General features: G+C 37.0%; 1 protein-coding gene across 1 annotated transcript in view; it reads left to right on the forward strand.

The window, feature by feature from the left end:
• The first annotated feature begins 228 nt into the window (after nucleotides 1-228).
• Nucleotides 229-17,580, forward strand: part of WDR72 (WD repeat domain 72) — a 195,257-nt gene continuing 177,905 nt past the window's right edge. Inside the window, exons 1-7 of the mRNA XM_052647061.1 lie at nucleotides 229-381; nucleotides 7,267-7,373; nucleotides 13,270-13,348; nucleotides 14,399-14,573; nucleotides 15,208-15,284; nucleotides 16,274-16,393; nucleotides 17,371-17,516. Coding sequence (XP_052503021.1) covers nucleotides 229-381; nucleotides 7,267-7,373; nucleotides 13,270-13,348; nucleotides 14,399-14,573; nucleotides 15,208-15,284; nucleotides 16,274-16,393; nucleotides 17,371-17,516 — 857 coding nt within the window. The remainder of the gene's footprint in view (nucleotides 382-7,266; nucleotides 7,374-13,269; nucleotides 13,349-14,398; nucleotides 14,574-15,207; nucleotides 15,285-16,273; nucleotides 16,394-17,370; nucleotides 17,517-17,580) is intronic.

The following is a 17,580-nucleotide window of genomic DNA, read 5'->3' on the forward strand; positions in this document are numbered from 1 at the left end:
GCTCGATCCCTGAGTTGGGAAGTCTCCTGGAGAAGGAAATGTTAACCCACTCCAGTATTCTTGCCACGGAAATCCCATGGATAAAGGAACTCATGGACTACAGCCCACGGGGTTGCAAGAGAGTCGGACATGACTGAGTGAAACAACACAACAACACATTTTCCAAAATTAATGAATGATAACTGTGCACACTTTTTACCATTTCTATGTGTCCAGGGTTCCCTCACCATGAGGTCCTCCCTGCAGGCTGTGGCACTCTGGGGAAAGAAGGCCCCTCCACACAGCATCACTGCCATCATGATCACTGATGACCAGCAGATGATTGTGACGGGAAGTCAAGAGGGCCAACTCTGTCTCTGGAATCTCTCATCTGAACTACAGGTTAGTGAAAACAATTAATATTGAGGCAGATAGACTTATAAACATAGCTTGCTGCTTATACTAGCAATGACAGTAGAAGTTTTGTGTGATTATTAAAAAGGTACTTGCCAAAGTAATACATGGGTTTTACTTCTGAATTTGGAAAAATGAAGTATTATATGGGGGGTTGAGATCATATTGGAAATTATATTATGAATATTGCTAATCCTAGCTACCAGTTAAGTGTTATCATCCTTTAAGCTATGCTGAGTTTTACTATTTTATATCCTGAATTATATGTTTAAGTAACTACAGACATGTAAGTATAATTCTACAAATTATAGCTCATTAATCTAAACAAATGGCACCCTTGAAAATTACTATTAACTAAATGAGTAATATCTTAATTATCTGGGTGTTTCTGTCAGTTTGGCCTTTTTGCTATTCTTTTAGTCTCTGCTTGCCTGTGTTTTTATAGGTCACATTGGAAAGCTCTAAATCCAATTTACTATTGTTGTCGTCCTATTTCAGAACCTGACCTCACCTAGGATTTGGCCCATTGATTAGCAATTAATTGTCCCTGTCCCAACTCATAAACATTTAACATATTGGAATAGATATTTGCTTAGCTCTAGTACCCTCTAGACCCAATTTGCACACTTAAACTAATGATGTACTTAAAGTATACTGCCCTCATTAAGAAGCCTTTTAAAGATCAAAGACTATTTTTAGCCTTTAAAGTTTGTCACTTTAAAACCTAAATTAACAATTAATTGTAATTCTATTTTATAGTGTAATTAATTAACATCTCCCATCACTGAGCAGTTACACTCTAGGACTGCCAAGAACTGCAAGCAGACCAGCTCAGCTCAATGTTTATGAACATTGCTGAAAGAAGGACTGGGCGTTATTACAGCAGCTGGACTTTGAAATTGGCCCTTGCATTTATTATCTCTTACAATTTATACTCAGACTCCTAGGTGACTTACACTATCTTCCTACTCTTATTAATGTTGAAGTGTAGGGTTTCCTGGGTGAAGTAGTAGTTTTTATAATATGTTGGTTGCTATAAGTCTTAAGAAATTTGGAATCCTAGCATCTGTATCTTTTTACATATGTTCCTGGAATTTACTCACCGTACATTTACTGGGTGTCTATTGTAACTTAGGCAGTATGGTAGGTACCTAAGTGCAAACATGAATGAAAAGGACTGGTGCTGGCTGCCTATCAGGTTGCAGTGTCATTGGGCAAGGGCATAGCTAATAACTGCCATTGCAGTTATGTTATAATACAGGGTGCTCTTTGTGGGGATCAGTCTATACTTCATCTTTAGTGAGAATAATTATTTCATGCTCTTCTTAGGAGCAAGTCTTCTGCTTGGGGTTAGAGCAATAGGAAGGGAGGTGCTATTGGCATTTAGTGGGCAGGGGCCAGGATGTTGTAAACATTCCTTTGTGTAATAACAGCCCCTTCACAATAAAGATATTATTCCACCCAAAATGCTAGAAGTTGCTGTTATGGAGACATTCATGGTTAGAAATATGGGGTGGGGATAGAAATCAAATTGGCAGGGGTGGAAGAAACAAGGAGAATCATTGAGGAAACAAGAAGAAAATTGGATCAGAATTATGTTTTGGAAAATCACTGTGAGGACATTGTGAACATTTAGTTACATGAATAAGATATTGATTAGTATGACTGTGAGATTTTCCACATGAGAGCATTCCTTAATATTTTCTATGGCTAATCATAGGACCAGAAGGAATGAGCATATTCTCTTTTCCCTTGAATCTTGCCCCTGCACGACAATGGGTCACCTGTTCACTCGCTCAGTCATGTCCGACTCTTTGTAACACCATGAACTGCAGCACACCAGGCCTCCCTGTCCATCACCAACTCCCGGAGTCCACCCAAACTCATGTGCATCGAGTCGGTGATGCCATCAAGCCATCTTATCCTCTGTCGTCCCGTTCTCCTCCTGGCCCCAATCCCTCCCAGCATCAGGGTCAATGAGTCAACTCTTCGCAAAAGTGGCCAAAGTATTGAAGTTTCAGCCTCAGCATCAGTCCTTCCAAAGAACACCCAGGACTGGTCTCCTTTAGGATGGACTGGTTGGATCTCCTTGCAGTCCAAGGGACTCTCAAGAGTCTTCTCCAACACCACAGTTCAAAAGCATCAATTCTTCAGCACTTAGCTTTCTTCACAGTCCAACTCTCACATCCATACATGACCACAGGAAAAACCATAGCCTTGACTAGATGGACCTTTGTTGGCAAAGTAATGTCTCTGCTTTTCAATATGCTATCTAGGTTGGTCATAACTTTCCTTCCAAGGAGTAAGTGTCTTTTATTTCATGGCTGCAATCACCATCTGCAGTGATTTTGGAGCCCCAAAAAATAGTCTGACACTGTTTCCACTGTTTCCCCATCTATTTCCCATGAAGTGATGGGACCGGATGCCATGATCTTCATTTTCTGAATGTTGAGCTTTAAGCCAACTTTTTCACTCTCCTCTTTCACTTTCATCAAGAGGCTTTTTAGTTCCTCTTCACTTTCTGCCATAAGGGTGGTGTGTCATCTGCATATCTGAAGTTATTGATATTTCTCCTGGCAATCTTGATTCCAGTTTGTGCTTCCTCCAGCCCAGCGTTTCTCATGATGTACTCTGCATATAAGTTAAATAAACAGGATGACAATATACAGCCTTGACGTACTCCTTTTTCTATTTGGAACCAGTCTGTTGTTCCATGTCCAGTTCTAATTGTTGCTTCCTGACCTGCACATAGGTTTCTCAAGAGGCAGGTCAGGTGGTTGGGTATTCCCATCTCTTTCAGAATTTTCCACTGTTTATTGTGATCCACACAGTCAAAGGCTTTGGCATAGTCAATAAAGCAGAAGTAGATATTTTTCTGGAACTCTCTTGCTTTTTCGATGATCCAGTGGATGTTGGCAATTTGATCTCTGGTTCCTCTGCGTTTTCTAAAACCAGCTTGAACATCTGGAAGTTCACGGTTCACATATTGCTGAAGTCTGGCTTGGAGAATTTTGAGCATTACTTTACTAGCATTACTTTACTTGCTTTTCTTTGGGATTGGAATGAAAACAACTTTTCCAGTCCTGTGGCCACTGCTGAGTTTCCTGAATTTGCTGGCATATTGAGTGCAGCACTTTTGCAGCATCATCTTTCAGGATTTGAAATAGCTCAACTGGAATTCCATCACCTCCACTAGCTTTGTTCGTAGTGATGCTTCCTAAGGCCCACTTGACTTCACATTCCAGGATGTCTGGCTCTAGGTGAGTGATCACACCACCGTGATTATCCTGGTCAAGAAGATCTTTTTTGTACAGTTCTGCTGTGTATTCTTGCCACCTCTTTTTAATATCTTCTGCTTCTGTTAGGTCCATACCATTTCTGTCCTTTATCGAGCCCATCTTTGCATGAAATGTTCCCTTGGTATCTCTAATTTTCTTGAAGAGATCTCTAGTCTTTCCCATTCTGTTGTTTTATTTCTTTGCATTGATCGCTGAGGAAGGCTTTCTTATCTCTCCTTGGTATTCTTTCGAACTCTGCATTCAGATGCTTAGATCTTTCCTTTTCTCCTTTGCTTTTCGCTTCTCTTCTTTTCACAGCTATTTGTAAGGCTTCCCCAGACAGCCATTTTGCTTTTTTGCATTTCTTTTCCATGGGGATGGTCTTGATCCCTGTCTCCTGTACAATGTCACAAACCTCCATCCATAGTTCATCAGGCATTCTATCTATCAGATATAGTCCCTTAAATCTATTTCTCACTTTCACTGTATAATCATAAGGGATTTGATTTAGGTCATACCTGAATGATCTAGTGGTTTTCCCTACTTTCTTCAATTTAAATCTAAATTTGGCAATAAGTAGTTCATGATCTGACCCACAGTCAGTTCCCGGTCTTGTTTGTGCTGACTGTATAGAGCTTCTTCATCTTTGGCTGCAAAGAATATAATCAATCTGATTTTGGTGTTGGACCATCTGGTGATGTCCATGTGTAGAGTCTTCTCTTGTGTTGTTGGAAGAGGGTGTTTGCTATGACCAGTGCGTTCTCTTAACAAAACTCTATTAGCTTTTGCCCTGCTTCATTCTGTACTCCAAGGCCAAATTTGCCTGTTACGCCAGGTGTTTCTTCCTACTTTTGCATTCCAGTCCCCTATAATGAAAAGGATATCTTTTTGAGTGTTAGTTCTAGAAGGTCTTGTAGGTCTTCATAGAACCTTTCAACTTCAGCTTCTTCAGCATTACTGGTTGGGGCATAGGCTTGGATCACCGTGATATTGAATGGTTTGCCTTGGAAATGAACAGAGATCATTCTGTCGTTTTTGAGATTGCATCCTAGTACTGCATTTCGGATTCTTTTGTTGACCATGATGGCTACTCCATTCCTTCTCAGGGATTCCTGCCCACAGTACTAGATACAATGGTCATCTGAGTTAAATTCACCCATTCCTGTCCATTTTAGTTTGCTGATTCCTAGAATGTCAACGTTCACTCTAGCCATCTCTTGTTTGACCACTTCCAATTTGCCTTGATTCATGGACCTGACATTCAAGGTTCCTATGCAATATTGCTCTTTACCGCATCAGACCTTGCTTCTATCACCAGTCACATCCACAACTGGGTATTGTTTTTGCTTTGGCTCCATCCCTTCATTCTTTCTGGAGTTATTTCTCTGCTGATATCCTGTAGCATATTGGGCACCTACCAACCTGGGGAATTCCTCTTTCAGTGTCCTATTATTTTGCCTTTTCATACTGTCCATGGGGTTCTCAAGGCAAGAATACTGAAGTGGTTTGCCATTCCCTTCTCCAGTGGACCACATTCTGTCAGACCTCTCCACCATGACCCAACTGTCTTGGGTGGCCCCACATGGTATGGCTTAGTTCCATTGAGTTAGACAAGGCTGTGGTCCATGTGATCAGATTGGCTAGTTTTCTGTGATTACTGTTTCAGTGTGTCTGCCCTCTGATGCCCTGTCGCAACACCTACCGTCTTACTTGGGTTTCTCATACCTTGTATGTGGGTTATCTCTTCACGGCTACTCCAGCAAAGTGCAGTTGCTGTGCCTTACCTTGGATGAGATTGCCCCTTCCTGACCTTGAACGTGGAGTAGCTCCTCTTGGCCCTTCTGTGCCCGCTCCCACTGCTCCTTGGACGTGGGGGTCCAGGTCTGGCCATCATCTAGGCTTCATGATGGATACAAAACAGAAAAAAAGATGAAAAATGTGTATAACATAGTTCCTTTATCTAGAAGTTTATTATCCTGGGGATTTTGATATGCCATATATAAGTTTTCCTGAAACTTATATAAAGCAAAAACAGCATTTCCTAATTAGAATTATGAATAATTTTATAATGTCATATTATATTATTCAACTAAAAGGTTTACAGCTATTTAAAAGTTTACTCTCATCAGAAGGAAACACAACAATGACAAAATGAATAGCAATGTTGAGTAGAGACAAAGAATGGATGTCTTGGTCAAATCCTAGGTCTGATATTTACCAACTCTGTGGTGTTGGGCAACTGATTTCTACTCTTTGAGCCCTAATTTCTTCAACCGTGAGATGGGGATTAAACCCTGTTGATGGCTGCACGAGTGCCTGGAATATGGTATATGCTCATCATGTTGTGTATTCTTTTCTCTTTCTTATTGGTGCCATTAGAAGTACTTGAGTTGGGAGTGAGGGGGATCAACACTTCAAAGAAGGGGAGCACAAGAATAGAAGTAAAGGTCCCTAGATTTCATCATGACAATTGACTCTATGTGAGTGTAGAATTATTTTTTTGTTATTCTTCACACAGCATGTGTGATAAAATGAGTAGGTTATAGTGAATTGTCATGGTGTATTCAACTACACAAGAAGATTTAGTAGCAGAACAAGGACTTTTTATAAAGGGCAGTGGTGTTCTGTTCTGATATTTGGTCCATAGTGGTTTTTCTCTGGAGGAGGAGTATCCTTGATTTGCCATGAATCTTGCTTATTTTGGCCTGTAATGTAGAGGAAAGGGATTAAATTCATAGAGGTGTGCGTTCCCAAGTGTGATGATGGGGAAACACAGCATGCTGTTTTCTGAGATGCAACCAGTATTCCCAGGAAGAAGATAGAGAACTTGGATTGGAAGCGATTATAACCAACTACAAAATGCTCTTTACAGCACTAGAAATTTATTCTGATAACAGATCTTTTAAAGAAGTATTTCTGATTAGTATAGAAATAAGATGAAAGCAGAGAATTATGTTATGCAATAATTTGTTGTTCTGATATGTTGTGTTACGGGGGACGGACTTCTTTCACATATGAGATAATGGAAGAATTAGTCTTCGGTGTCATTTTAAAATTCATATATAGGAGAAAAAATTGGCATTTTAAATAATAGCTTAGTTAAAATTTTATTTCTAAAGTCGAAAGTTCATTTTCATTATTTCTGAGGCAGGACTTCAAGTAAAGCATTGTAATGGTTACAGGAAAGGTAATATTTTCTCTGCATTATTTTGTAAACCCATTCCTGAATTCTGAAATCTGCACATAAATCTGCTACTATTGGTTGAGGTACATTTTGTGCATAATAAATATCAACACTGATTTATTTGTATTCAAAACCTAGATCTTGTAAAACAGGTCTGGCCATCATCTAGGCTTCATGATGGATACAAAACCAAAAAAACAAATGAAAAATGTGTATAACATAGTTCCTTTATCTAGAATGTTATTATCCTGGGGATTTTGATATGTCATATATCAGTTTTCCTGAAACTTATATAAAACAAAAACAAAGAGCATTTCTTAATTAGAATTATGAATAATTTTATAATGTCATATTATATTCTTCAACTAAAAAGTTTACAGCTATTTAAAAGTTTACTCTCATCATTTTCAGATTTCCGCCAAAGAACTTCTTTTTGGTCACTCAGCTTCAGTGATGTGTTTGGCAAGAGCGAGAGACTTCTCTAAACAGCCCTTTGTAGTTAGCGCTGCTGAAAACGGGTAGGTAAGCTGTGTGAGACTGTGTACCCGTCTCCATTTCTTGTCCATTACAAAAGCACTCTGATGGGATACAGAAATCTAGAGCTGAAGGAAACTTTAGTGATTAATATGTTCCTTTTACATACAAGAAAACTTAGATCTTGAATGGTTGATTAAGACTTGTGTGACAGTCCCCAGGAAAGTAATCAGTATTATAACTCCCAATCTTTGAACATCCCAACATGCATATCAGACCTTGTGGCAGCTTCACTGTGTAAAGGATGCTGGAAAATGCTGCTTAGTATAGAATTCAAAATGGAAATGTCTGGGCACTTTGTCTTTTTTTAATGCAGTAAATCCCTTTGAGCTATTAAGCAAACCCATGCAATCTTTCATAGTTTTGTAAAATAATTCAACAGTTACTATCTTTATGTTGTACATTTGCTTGATATCATTTTAAAACAAGCAGAGAAGAGGACTCACTTGTTAGTGGGGGTGTGGGAGTGAGAAGGAGAAGGAACCTAGTGATTGGGTGCAGTTTCATGGAAGGAGGTTTATTCAAATGAAGTAAGACTTAGCTGTAGGAAAAAGCCCTACTGATGGAAGAGCTACTCTGAACTTCTCTGCCAGAGAGATATTTGGCAAAGTATACTCCAGAATGCAGAATCCAGTCAGCATGAGTTAGTGAACGAGGGATTAGGTTGCTGCTTGAAAGAAAAGAATTCCCTCCTTTTAAATTTTTAACCCAAGGAGAAATTCTATGGCTTTGAATTCTGAGGCACAGAAGAATAGTGAGGAATCAAGTGTCTAATTTTAGAAATAGAATAGTTTAACAAAAAGGCTAGTGGTACAGACAGCAAAGAGATACCTGTGTTCTCATAGCTTATAGCAAAGCCATAACTGTTATTCTTAGAGAGACTGGACTTTGAATAAGGCTCAAATGAAATGTCTTAGTACATTCTTTTTAAACAATCACCTTCCTTTTCTGCACTAGGGCTGCCACACAAGCTGAGATATTTATTCCCAATCTAGAGAATTTGGGGATGGTGAATTTTTCTGACACTACTTGCAGAACTGAGAAAGTTAATAGCTGAGTGAGAAATAGATCTGAAAACTACCTGTGTTCCACCTTGAGGTTTTTGTCATGGTGGCCTAGCTTCAGAAAAGAAACTAGGGGTTAATGGACATATTCTTGATGATAGATTAATTCAGCTGTGTAAGTCCTGTAACTATGATTGCTAAAGAACTAGAGAATCTGGTTGGTCTTCCTTTCTAAGATGATTTGAATTTTCTAAAACTCTGTTTCTTTGGTGTCTGACACCCTACACCTATGAGATTCTTCTAAGGCAATTTATACTTGAGCCATTGCATATTTAGCAAATCCTAATTCAATTTACTTAAACTTATTAAAATTGCTAGGCTGGACCGATCATTCTCCAAATAACAATGATTTTTTTTCCTTTTTTTTTTTAGCTTTTAAAAGTCCCAGGAAGTGACTGTGGGCTTAGCATTTCTGCCTCCAAAATGATCAGATTCATGCTGATCATGACTGCTTCCCGACTTAGTTTTTCTTTTTTTTTCACTTAGTATTACTTCATCTGTAGACATAAATCCTAATATTCAGGAATCTCATTGAATTCAATGATAAATAAATTCTAGGATAAAGGAAATAAATACCTGGACTCTGATGCTGAAATGATGGAATGCCAAAGAAAAAGAGATCCTGAAGTACACAGTGAGAAAAAGCAGATTACTTATAAAGGAATGTTAATTAAACTGAGAGCTGACTTCTTAACAATAAAATGAGAACTAGATAGCAGTGAAATATCTTCAAAAAGTGGAGAGAAAATATCTATCAACTAGAAATTATATCTCTAGCAAAAACGCCTTCAAAAAATTAGGGCAAAATAATAACACTTAAGACAAATACTGCCAACGACCCTCTATAAGTAATGAAAATCTAAATTATATTTTTCAATAAGAACAATGATTTTAGAAGGAAGATCTGATGGAACAAAGAATACTGAACAAAACTCAGCAAAGTTTTGTAAAATTTAAATAAACACAGATTACATTACAATAATGTTTATATGTACCTCCTATCCATCTCCCCCATACATACACAAAATCCTAATCAACAGCTGTATTTAATAAATGTAATGATCAGACCCCACATGCTCTGGTGTTACCAAGGTGGGTAAAGATGTTGATTAACCTTAGACTTTAAACTAGATATACATGCTGACATTTCCAGGATAGCTGTTAAAAGAACAAACAAAAGAAAGAAAAATGAAAAAGTATAGAATATATAACTTCCAATTTAAAAAAAGAAAAAAATGTTCTTTAATCCTAAGGCAACAACAATAAATTAGACAAACAGCACAGCATAAGATAATTGAAATAAATCTGAATAAACCAGTGACTCAGTTAAGCAAAGGGACTAAGCCCATCAGTAAACACTGTAAAATAATTTAAAAGATAAAAACAACATATGGATATATAAAAGTTAAAAAGAAATGGATTGAAAAAGATTTATCAGGGGAATACTACTGAAAATGGGACTTCCCTGGTGGCTCAGAGGTTAAAGCGTCTGCCTGGAATGCGGGAGACCCGGGTTCGACCCCTGGGTTGGGAATATTCCCTGGAGAAGGAAATGGCAACCCACTCCAGTACTCTTGCCTGGAGAATCCCATGGAGGGAGGAGCCTGGTAGGCTACAGTCCATGGGGTCGCAAAGTGTTGGACACGACTGAGCGACTTCACCTCACTTTACTACTGTAAAAATCTTGATATAGCTATATCAGCATATTATATTTGTAAATATATTTAGTTAATAAAACCTTAAAACAAAAAGGCTTTACATTGATAGAGTTATTACTTATTAATAAAACTTCCAACCATCAGCAAGAGATGATACTAGAGAGATAGGCATGCAGACACTCAATCTTCTAGGATAGTGTTCATCAAATCTGAGCCTTTCTCAGGACCACTTACAGATTTCTGAGCCCCATTCTCAGAGGTACAGATTCGGTAGGTCTGGACTGAGGTTCAAGAACTTGCATTTCTAACATGTTCCTGGACAGTGATATATTTGGAATGGTAGGTACCCCACATCTGGGGCAGTGAGAGAAAGTGTGAGGTCAGGAATGACTTGGAAAACTCACTGGTGATTATATTCATTAAGAATGAAAACGCAGGAGGGAAGATGGTAGGCCTCATTCTAAATATAAGGGGTGTGAAGTCCTGCAAGTCATCCAGGTAGAAACAGGCAATTGCTAGTTGCATGTGGAAACCTAGAGCCCAGTGAATAGACCTTGGCTTCCAATGTCATGTTGATGGTACCTGAAGTCATGGGAATAGATAACTTATCTAGAAAGAGTATGAAATAAGAGAATATAAGAAAGCCTAAGACACAAATCAAAGGAAAACCAACATTGAAGAAGTGGGCATAAGAAAATAGGAACCTGAGAATGCCAAAGAAAACCCAAAAGTATTATTGGAAACAAATGTGAATTTGAAGAATATAATGGATTTTTAATTCAAGATTGCAAACCAAACATTCATATTTACCTCCTTTCCCTCTAGATGTTTCATTAAAATGAAACGATAACAGTGTTGTAAGCACACAAATATGAACATAGAAAAAGAGCCAAGAGAAACCAGTGTATTTTTGAGACACAGAAAGGGAATGAAAGAGTAGTGACTGGTTTATGTATCCATTGAGTGAATTTTTATTGAGGCTCTCAGGTGGGGATGTGGAGTTGAATAAGAAAAAAAGGCCCTTTGCAAAGGAATTTTTAGTGGGAATTTAATAATATTCTAATTTTATATGTTATAAATTTTTTCCAGTGTGTTTTTCTTTTCACTGAAATTTTAAAAATTTTGTAAATTGTTAAACTACATTTTTACAGTCGAAGGTGATTTAATCTATGTATAAAGTTTGGGAGCAGTATTTGAAAACAAAAAGAAGGTCCATTCTAATAGTTAATTTTCATGTCTTATTAGATATGTAACTGAGCAGATCCAGCTCAATGCCAATGCTACTTTCGATGTACAATAAATTTGCTTTTCTTTCTTTAATAGAATTGATTGGCAAAGAGTTAATTTTTACTATAAGATATTTTTGTATTTTTTTGCCAATTTAAGGTAGACTATAGCATGATAAGCAAACAAACAGGGAAAGCATTAGACTCCAAGAGAGTTTAGAAACATTAGTATCACTGAAAGAGCTTTTATTGATGTCCAGGCTCCAACCTTGGAAACTGTGATTTAATTAGCCTGGCTTGATGTCTGTGTTGGGTCCCAGACATTGGTATTTTTAAAAAGCTCCCTGATAATTCTAAAGTAGAGTCAGAGTTTAGAGCCACTGGTTTAGAGTTAGAGTTATCTAGAAACAAGTTAACTGACCAAAAACTTTGCAAAACCCCACATGCCAGGACTCCAACACAGAGCCATGAGATTACAATCTCTGAGGAAACTTTTAAAAAATATTCACAGGTGATGCTTGATGAATAGCTAGAGTTGAGAACCACACTGATGAACTTAAATTATTTTGTAGAGCTAAAATTTTATATTGATGGCTGCTTAAGTTTCCATTTCTTTATCTATATCTATATCTATATCTATATCTATATATATGTAAAACTTTTGAGATATTATTTCAGTTTCTACCTTTTCACCAGTCTTATTTTTCACACACACACATATACTCACTTTCCCCCTGTTTTATTGAGTTGCATGCCTTTTCAGATTACCTCAAATTCTTTCTGGACTACAGTTTGATATAAACAAATAAAACCACTATGGATATCTAGTTCTCTATCTAGGATATGACTTTTCACCTTCAACACTAATGACACCTGGACCACTGAAGAATTCTTTGTCGTGTCTGTGCACTGTAGCATATTTCGCAGCATCCCTAGCCTTCCCCACTAGATGCCAGTATCGTGTTCCTAGTTGTGACAACCAAAAATGTCTCTAAGCATTGTCAAATGTCCTTTGTGGGGCAAAATCAGCTCAGGTTGAGAACCATTGATTTCAAGATTGATTCCCAGTGTTTGGCCAGGAAAAAACCCAAAGTCTGCAAACACCAAATGCATACAGCCCTCACTGTTTTTGGTCCATATCATTTGCTTCTTAATAGCAGCTCTCCATTAAAGCCAATAAAGCTTTCATTTTTCTTCCATGGAAAATTTTGCTTATGTGTTGAAAGTGTCAAAACTGAAAAATATTACCAAACAAATCTAAAATAGCTGTTCTGGTTTTTGTGAACTGAAATCATACAGATTTAAACTGCTTTACACTGGATATATTTGTCACTGAATTTCAAAACTATATCACCATAACATATATGTAATCAAGTCAGAGTTTTCTAAAATGATAATTTTCTTACTATTTAGTGACAAGGGTGATTTCAGGATTTCAGAAGAGAAGGAATTAAGCGTATCAATGACAGACCAAATGTGGCCTCTTGGTGGCACTGTTTATATTTACAAAAATGATACCTGAGCTCCAGAGATGCAACACTTGATGTATTATGCTTTTCAGAATATGTAGTTTTAAGCTCAGTAAAATAAACCATTTTCAATACTTTTCAGTTTCCATAGAAAGATTGCCGTCCTGTCACTCTCCCAGGCTGGATAGCTTCATCCCCACAATTGGTTGGAGGTCAGGTTGGCACTCAAATATGGCTTGTAGGCGGTGGCAGGGTGTAATTACCAAACAAAAAGACACAGATACAGTATGTCGTCCCTGCTAATGACCACAACGTTTTCTTGCCCAGTTATCTGTAACGAAAAGCCACATAAACGATCAGACTGCGTTTAAGTGCAGCACTAAAGAAAAACTTGGTGGCACAAAAATTATTCCAGCCAATTGAGTGGAAATGACAGAGAATAATACAAAGTTATCTCTGCTAGGGAGATGTGTGTTTGGAACGTCACCAATGGACAGTGCGTGGAGAAGGCCATACTTCCTTACAGACACACTGCAATCTGCGTAAGTATGATCATTTCCTTCAGAACATCTCCAGATTCTACAATGCCTTCAGATCATTTGCTCAGCATGTGTTTAAAGACTTTAGAGGGATTCTTTTATTGAATTTTATTTTGTCATTAGAAGTATCAGTTATCGTCTGTTATTTTGGCATTTTTCTTTCCCCAGAGTAACTACTTAACCATTTTTTATTAATATTTCTTATATTTCTGTATCTTTCTAACACAGACACATTTGAAAGACAATTTCCTTATTTTTCCTTATGTTTACAAAACATGTACTCACAATGACACACACAAAAATTGTTTCCATTTTATCAACAGGCAGTTTTATAAAGCAAATTTTTTTCCAATTTAAGCCTCTTTTGGGTGCATAGGTTCTGAATTTCTTATTTATGAAATAATAATCACTTTATAATCACTTCCCAGTATTGAAAAGAGGTTTTGACTTTTGGTAGATGGACTCCAAACATATTTTTAAGGTAGCCGCATGATTCCAGTGGTACCGATGCTGTTTTTTACATTGTACACATTGCTTTTAGCATTGATGACTTGCATTGGATCACTTATGAACTCCTTTCTGGGATCAAAACTTTTGCATTGTGATTGTCAAGGGTAGATTATATACTTTTATATAAGCCATTCTTAAAATTTATTTGGCACAAGAATTCCTCAAAAGTTCTTCATGTTTATTTCTTCTTAACATGTAGTAGTATTCCTAGGATAGGAAACCTGTTTTTGATGTTTAGTTCCACACAGCATTCCAGAATTAATATCATTATGAGCTTTCCATGATTTGGACTAAAATTGCTTGTTCTCAAAAGACCCCTCCTCCTTCTCCAGAAAAAATGATGAAATATAAGCAAGATAAAGTGCAAAATTAACCCTTCAGTAGTGTGCAGTCATTGAACTAAAATAAATTTTAGTTGCTATTCAGCCTAATACCTTAATTGATAGATGATAAGATTAAAATTAACAAAAGTCTTCACCACAGCCAAAATTCTGTTAATTGCAGGTTATAATTAAACTTTTGTTTTGAATTCCATTTGCATAGTATTACCACTGCTCATCCCGGATGACAGGAGAAGGCTGGCTTCTGTGTTGTGGAGAATATCAAGATGTTCTTATCATTGATGCCAAAAGCTTGGTTATTATTCACACATTCGTATCAACTCAGTCTCCTGATTGGATCAACTGCATATGCATTGTTCACTCCATGACAATTCAAGGTAATAGTTAGGTATTCTCTAACACTAGAGATGGCATAGGAAAGTATCGCCTTCGAATTATTTGTTAAATTATTGGGCAAGAGTTCAGAATGCCGGTTTGTGTTTACCTAAGCCAGATCGAGAAAAACTACCCATCCCAGTGGTTCAAATCACTGGAAAGTCAGCAAGAGGTCAAGATGGAGTGGGGAGAGGAGACACTGTGTTTCCATGCCCCAGTTCTGCTTGATGCATTGTAAGAGTGACAAGCAGAGGTTTGTTGTGGATTAACCGGACTCTTGGACTTGCCCTGCTATATCCTCTCGATGTAGTCAAGAAGAGAATTCAGTTCCTGTAAGGAGGGAAGGCTAGCTCCTTATTTCCAAAACAGGAAGCTGTAATCAGTATTGCCGCCGTGGTGGTTTGCAACATGGATCGGCTTTCAGTCGTGCTCTCCTTTTACATGGAATGACTTTGAAATTTTAAGACAAACTTAGAATGTGACCTAAAATGGTTGTTCTTTTATTTTTATTTTTTTTAAATTGAGTACTTTCTACCTATGTAGCCTTGGATAATCCTTAAATGACTATGAAATGATCTTCAGGGCAACCAGTTATAACAGTGATCAGTTTACATGTGATGTTTGTTGTTTTTACAGAAGATTCTCTCTTGGCCGTATCAGTAGCTGGTGAGCTCAAAGTATGGGAACTTTCTTCATCTATCAACAGCATTCAGGTCGGCTTGTGAATTTATCCTTTATTCTTCCAATTCAAGCATATGTATTGAAATTTTAAAAATTTAAAGTACTTCTGTGTACTTTTCCCTATCTCTTTCCAAGTTGTGGGCATTGGTAACAATTGGATGGTATCTTTCCTAACCTTTTCTCCATATGTCTACACATGTTTTTATCTACACACACATGCACGCATGCACACACACACACACACACATTGATTTTAATTGGAAAAATCCATCGTAGAGGAATATTTCTCTGTCCCTTACAACAGAAGACTCCCTTGCTTCTGGCTGCATATGAGCAGTGGCAGCGGCAGCACGATTACTATGAATGGCTGAGGGTAACAGACTGGGAGTCCAGTCTGTTCACCTGCTCTTTGGCATCAGACTACAAGTTGAGGTGATGAATGAAAGAACAGTCACAGTATCTGTGCTGCTGACAGAATTCTTTCAGCTGCCTCATGCTCTGGGCTATCCTTCAGAATTTCTTAGCTGGGAAATTCCATAGCGTGGGAATTGTGTTGGCATCAACACATACCCAGCATTATCAGAAACATTGAGAACGTTTCTGAGGATTCTGTGCTGATCACTTTTTGTCTTTTCAAAATATTTTGTTCTTCTATTTTAGCAGTTAAGATACTTCAAAGGTTCTTAACAAATTGTTTTTACTTTTCATGGTTTTATCTTTCTGCTACATCTAAAAGTCAATGTTATTCATATCTTTGCATTTTCAGTATCTTACAGTATATTCCCCAAAAGCATGTTTTTTGAATGATTGTAAATAATAAATTCCTGAATTCAACTGGGTTTCCTCTTTATGGTTTCCTTTGCAAAGTAGCTTCTTAGTTCAGAAAACTCAAAAGGAAAATTGGCTGCTTTTTTATAATAATAGTGTGATCTACTTCAGGTGTACAGGGGAGGAGTCTTCTCCTGTAGTTTGATATAAATTACCTACAACTAGTACTAATATAATTTTATTCCTTTTGAAGGAAAAGCAAGATGTTTATGAAAAGGAATCCAAATTTCTTAATTCCCTGAACTGCCGAGCAATACGATTTTGCACATATACAGAGAGACTTCTACTGGTGGTATTTTCTAAATGTTGGAAGGTATTATTAAATAACATAATAAACACAAATATAATTTGATTTTTATCTTGTTTAGTGCAAAAATTAGAAGAATATATTTTAAATATGATACAAACATTTTACAACATTGTTATGAAAGCAGTGAATTACTTGTCTTTTATGACCAACTTTTATCAGTTTTCCTTCCCAGAGTTGGGTAGTTTTGCTTTCCAGGATATTGTATATATAAAGTACATCATAATTTTATGAATAACAAACTATTATAATAGTGAGCATTTATCTCAGATTAAAGAATTGATTCCTACACTTGTAGAATTAAAAAGAAAGCTAATACTTTCTGTACATACATTGGTCTGACTTTTAGATCTTTTTTCTTTTCCTGCTTTGTCATTAAATTTGTTTTTAGGGGTTCCTTTCTTGTGACTATATTCACCAACATCTCCAAGAGGAAATGAAAGCTAAGTTACTATCATTTGATAGCATCCTCTTTTTCTCTGATATTTCATATACTTGGCTCAGTTAACAAAACTATATTGTCTTACTTAAAGGCCTATAATATATTTCTGTACTAAAATGTAAAGTACATGGCCTAACATGCACTTTAGGATTTCTGCTGTATTAACTTTTTCGTGTGTAATAAATTTTTCAAATGTTCATGTTTGACTATCCATATGGAAAGAATGAAATTATATAGGAAATTTGGGGTGTTTTGGTCTCTATGCTTAATGTTTTTGGTCTCTGTACTTATTAAGCACATTCTGGAAGGTTTCTGTCAGATAGTTTATCCACTGAAACCTACCTAGGGTAAATGTGAAAAAATAAGTACTAATGAAGTATTATCTTGCTCTATGAGTGCATTGTGGCCTTTTATTAATATTTAATTGGTTGTTGTTTTAACACTGTCATCTAAATAGTCTTGATAAGCATATTTTATCTTTCTCCTTGGTAGATTAGATTGGAAGCTTTTGTTAACAAGCATCATTCATTCTGTATTTTAGGTTTATGATTATTGTGATTTTTCCCTTCTTTGGACTGAAGTTAGTGGGAGTGGGCAGTTCTTTGCTGGTGGAGAAGTGCTTGCTGCTCACAGAGTCATCATCTGGACAGAAGATGGTCACAGTTATATCTATCAGCTGCTGAACAGGTGGGCTCAGATGGAAACGGCATACAAAACATTCAGGTAGAAAATGAACTTTGGGAGGTTTATT

This window comes from Budorcas taxicolor, chromosome 10 (genome assembly GCF_023091745.1).
Source record: "Budorcas taxicolor isolate Tak-1 chromosome 10, Takin1.1, whole genome shotgun sequence".
NCBI lineage: Eukaryota > Metazoa > Chordata > Mammalia > Artiodactyla > Bovidae > Budorcas > Budorcas taxicolor.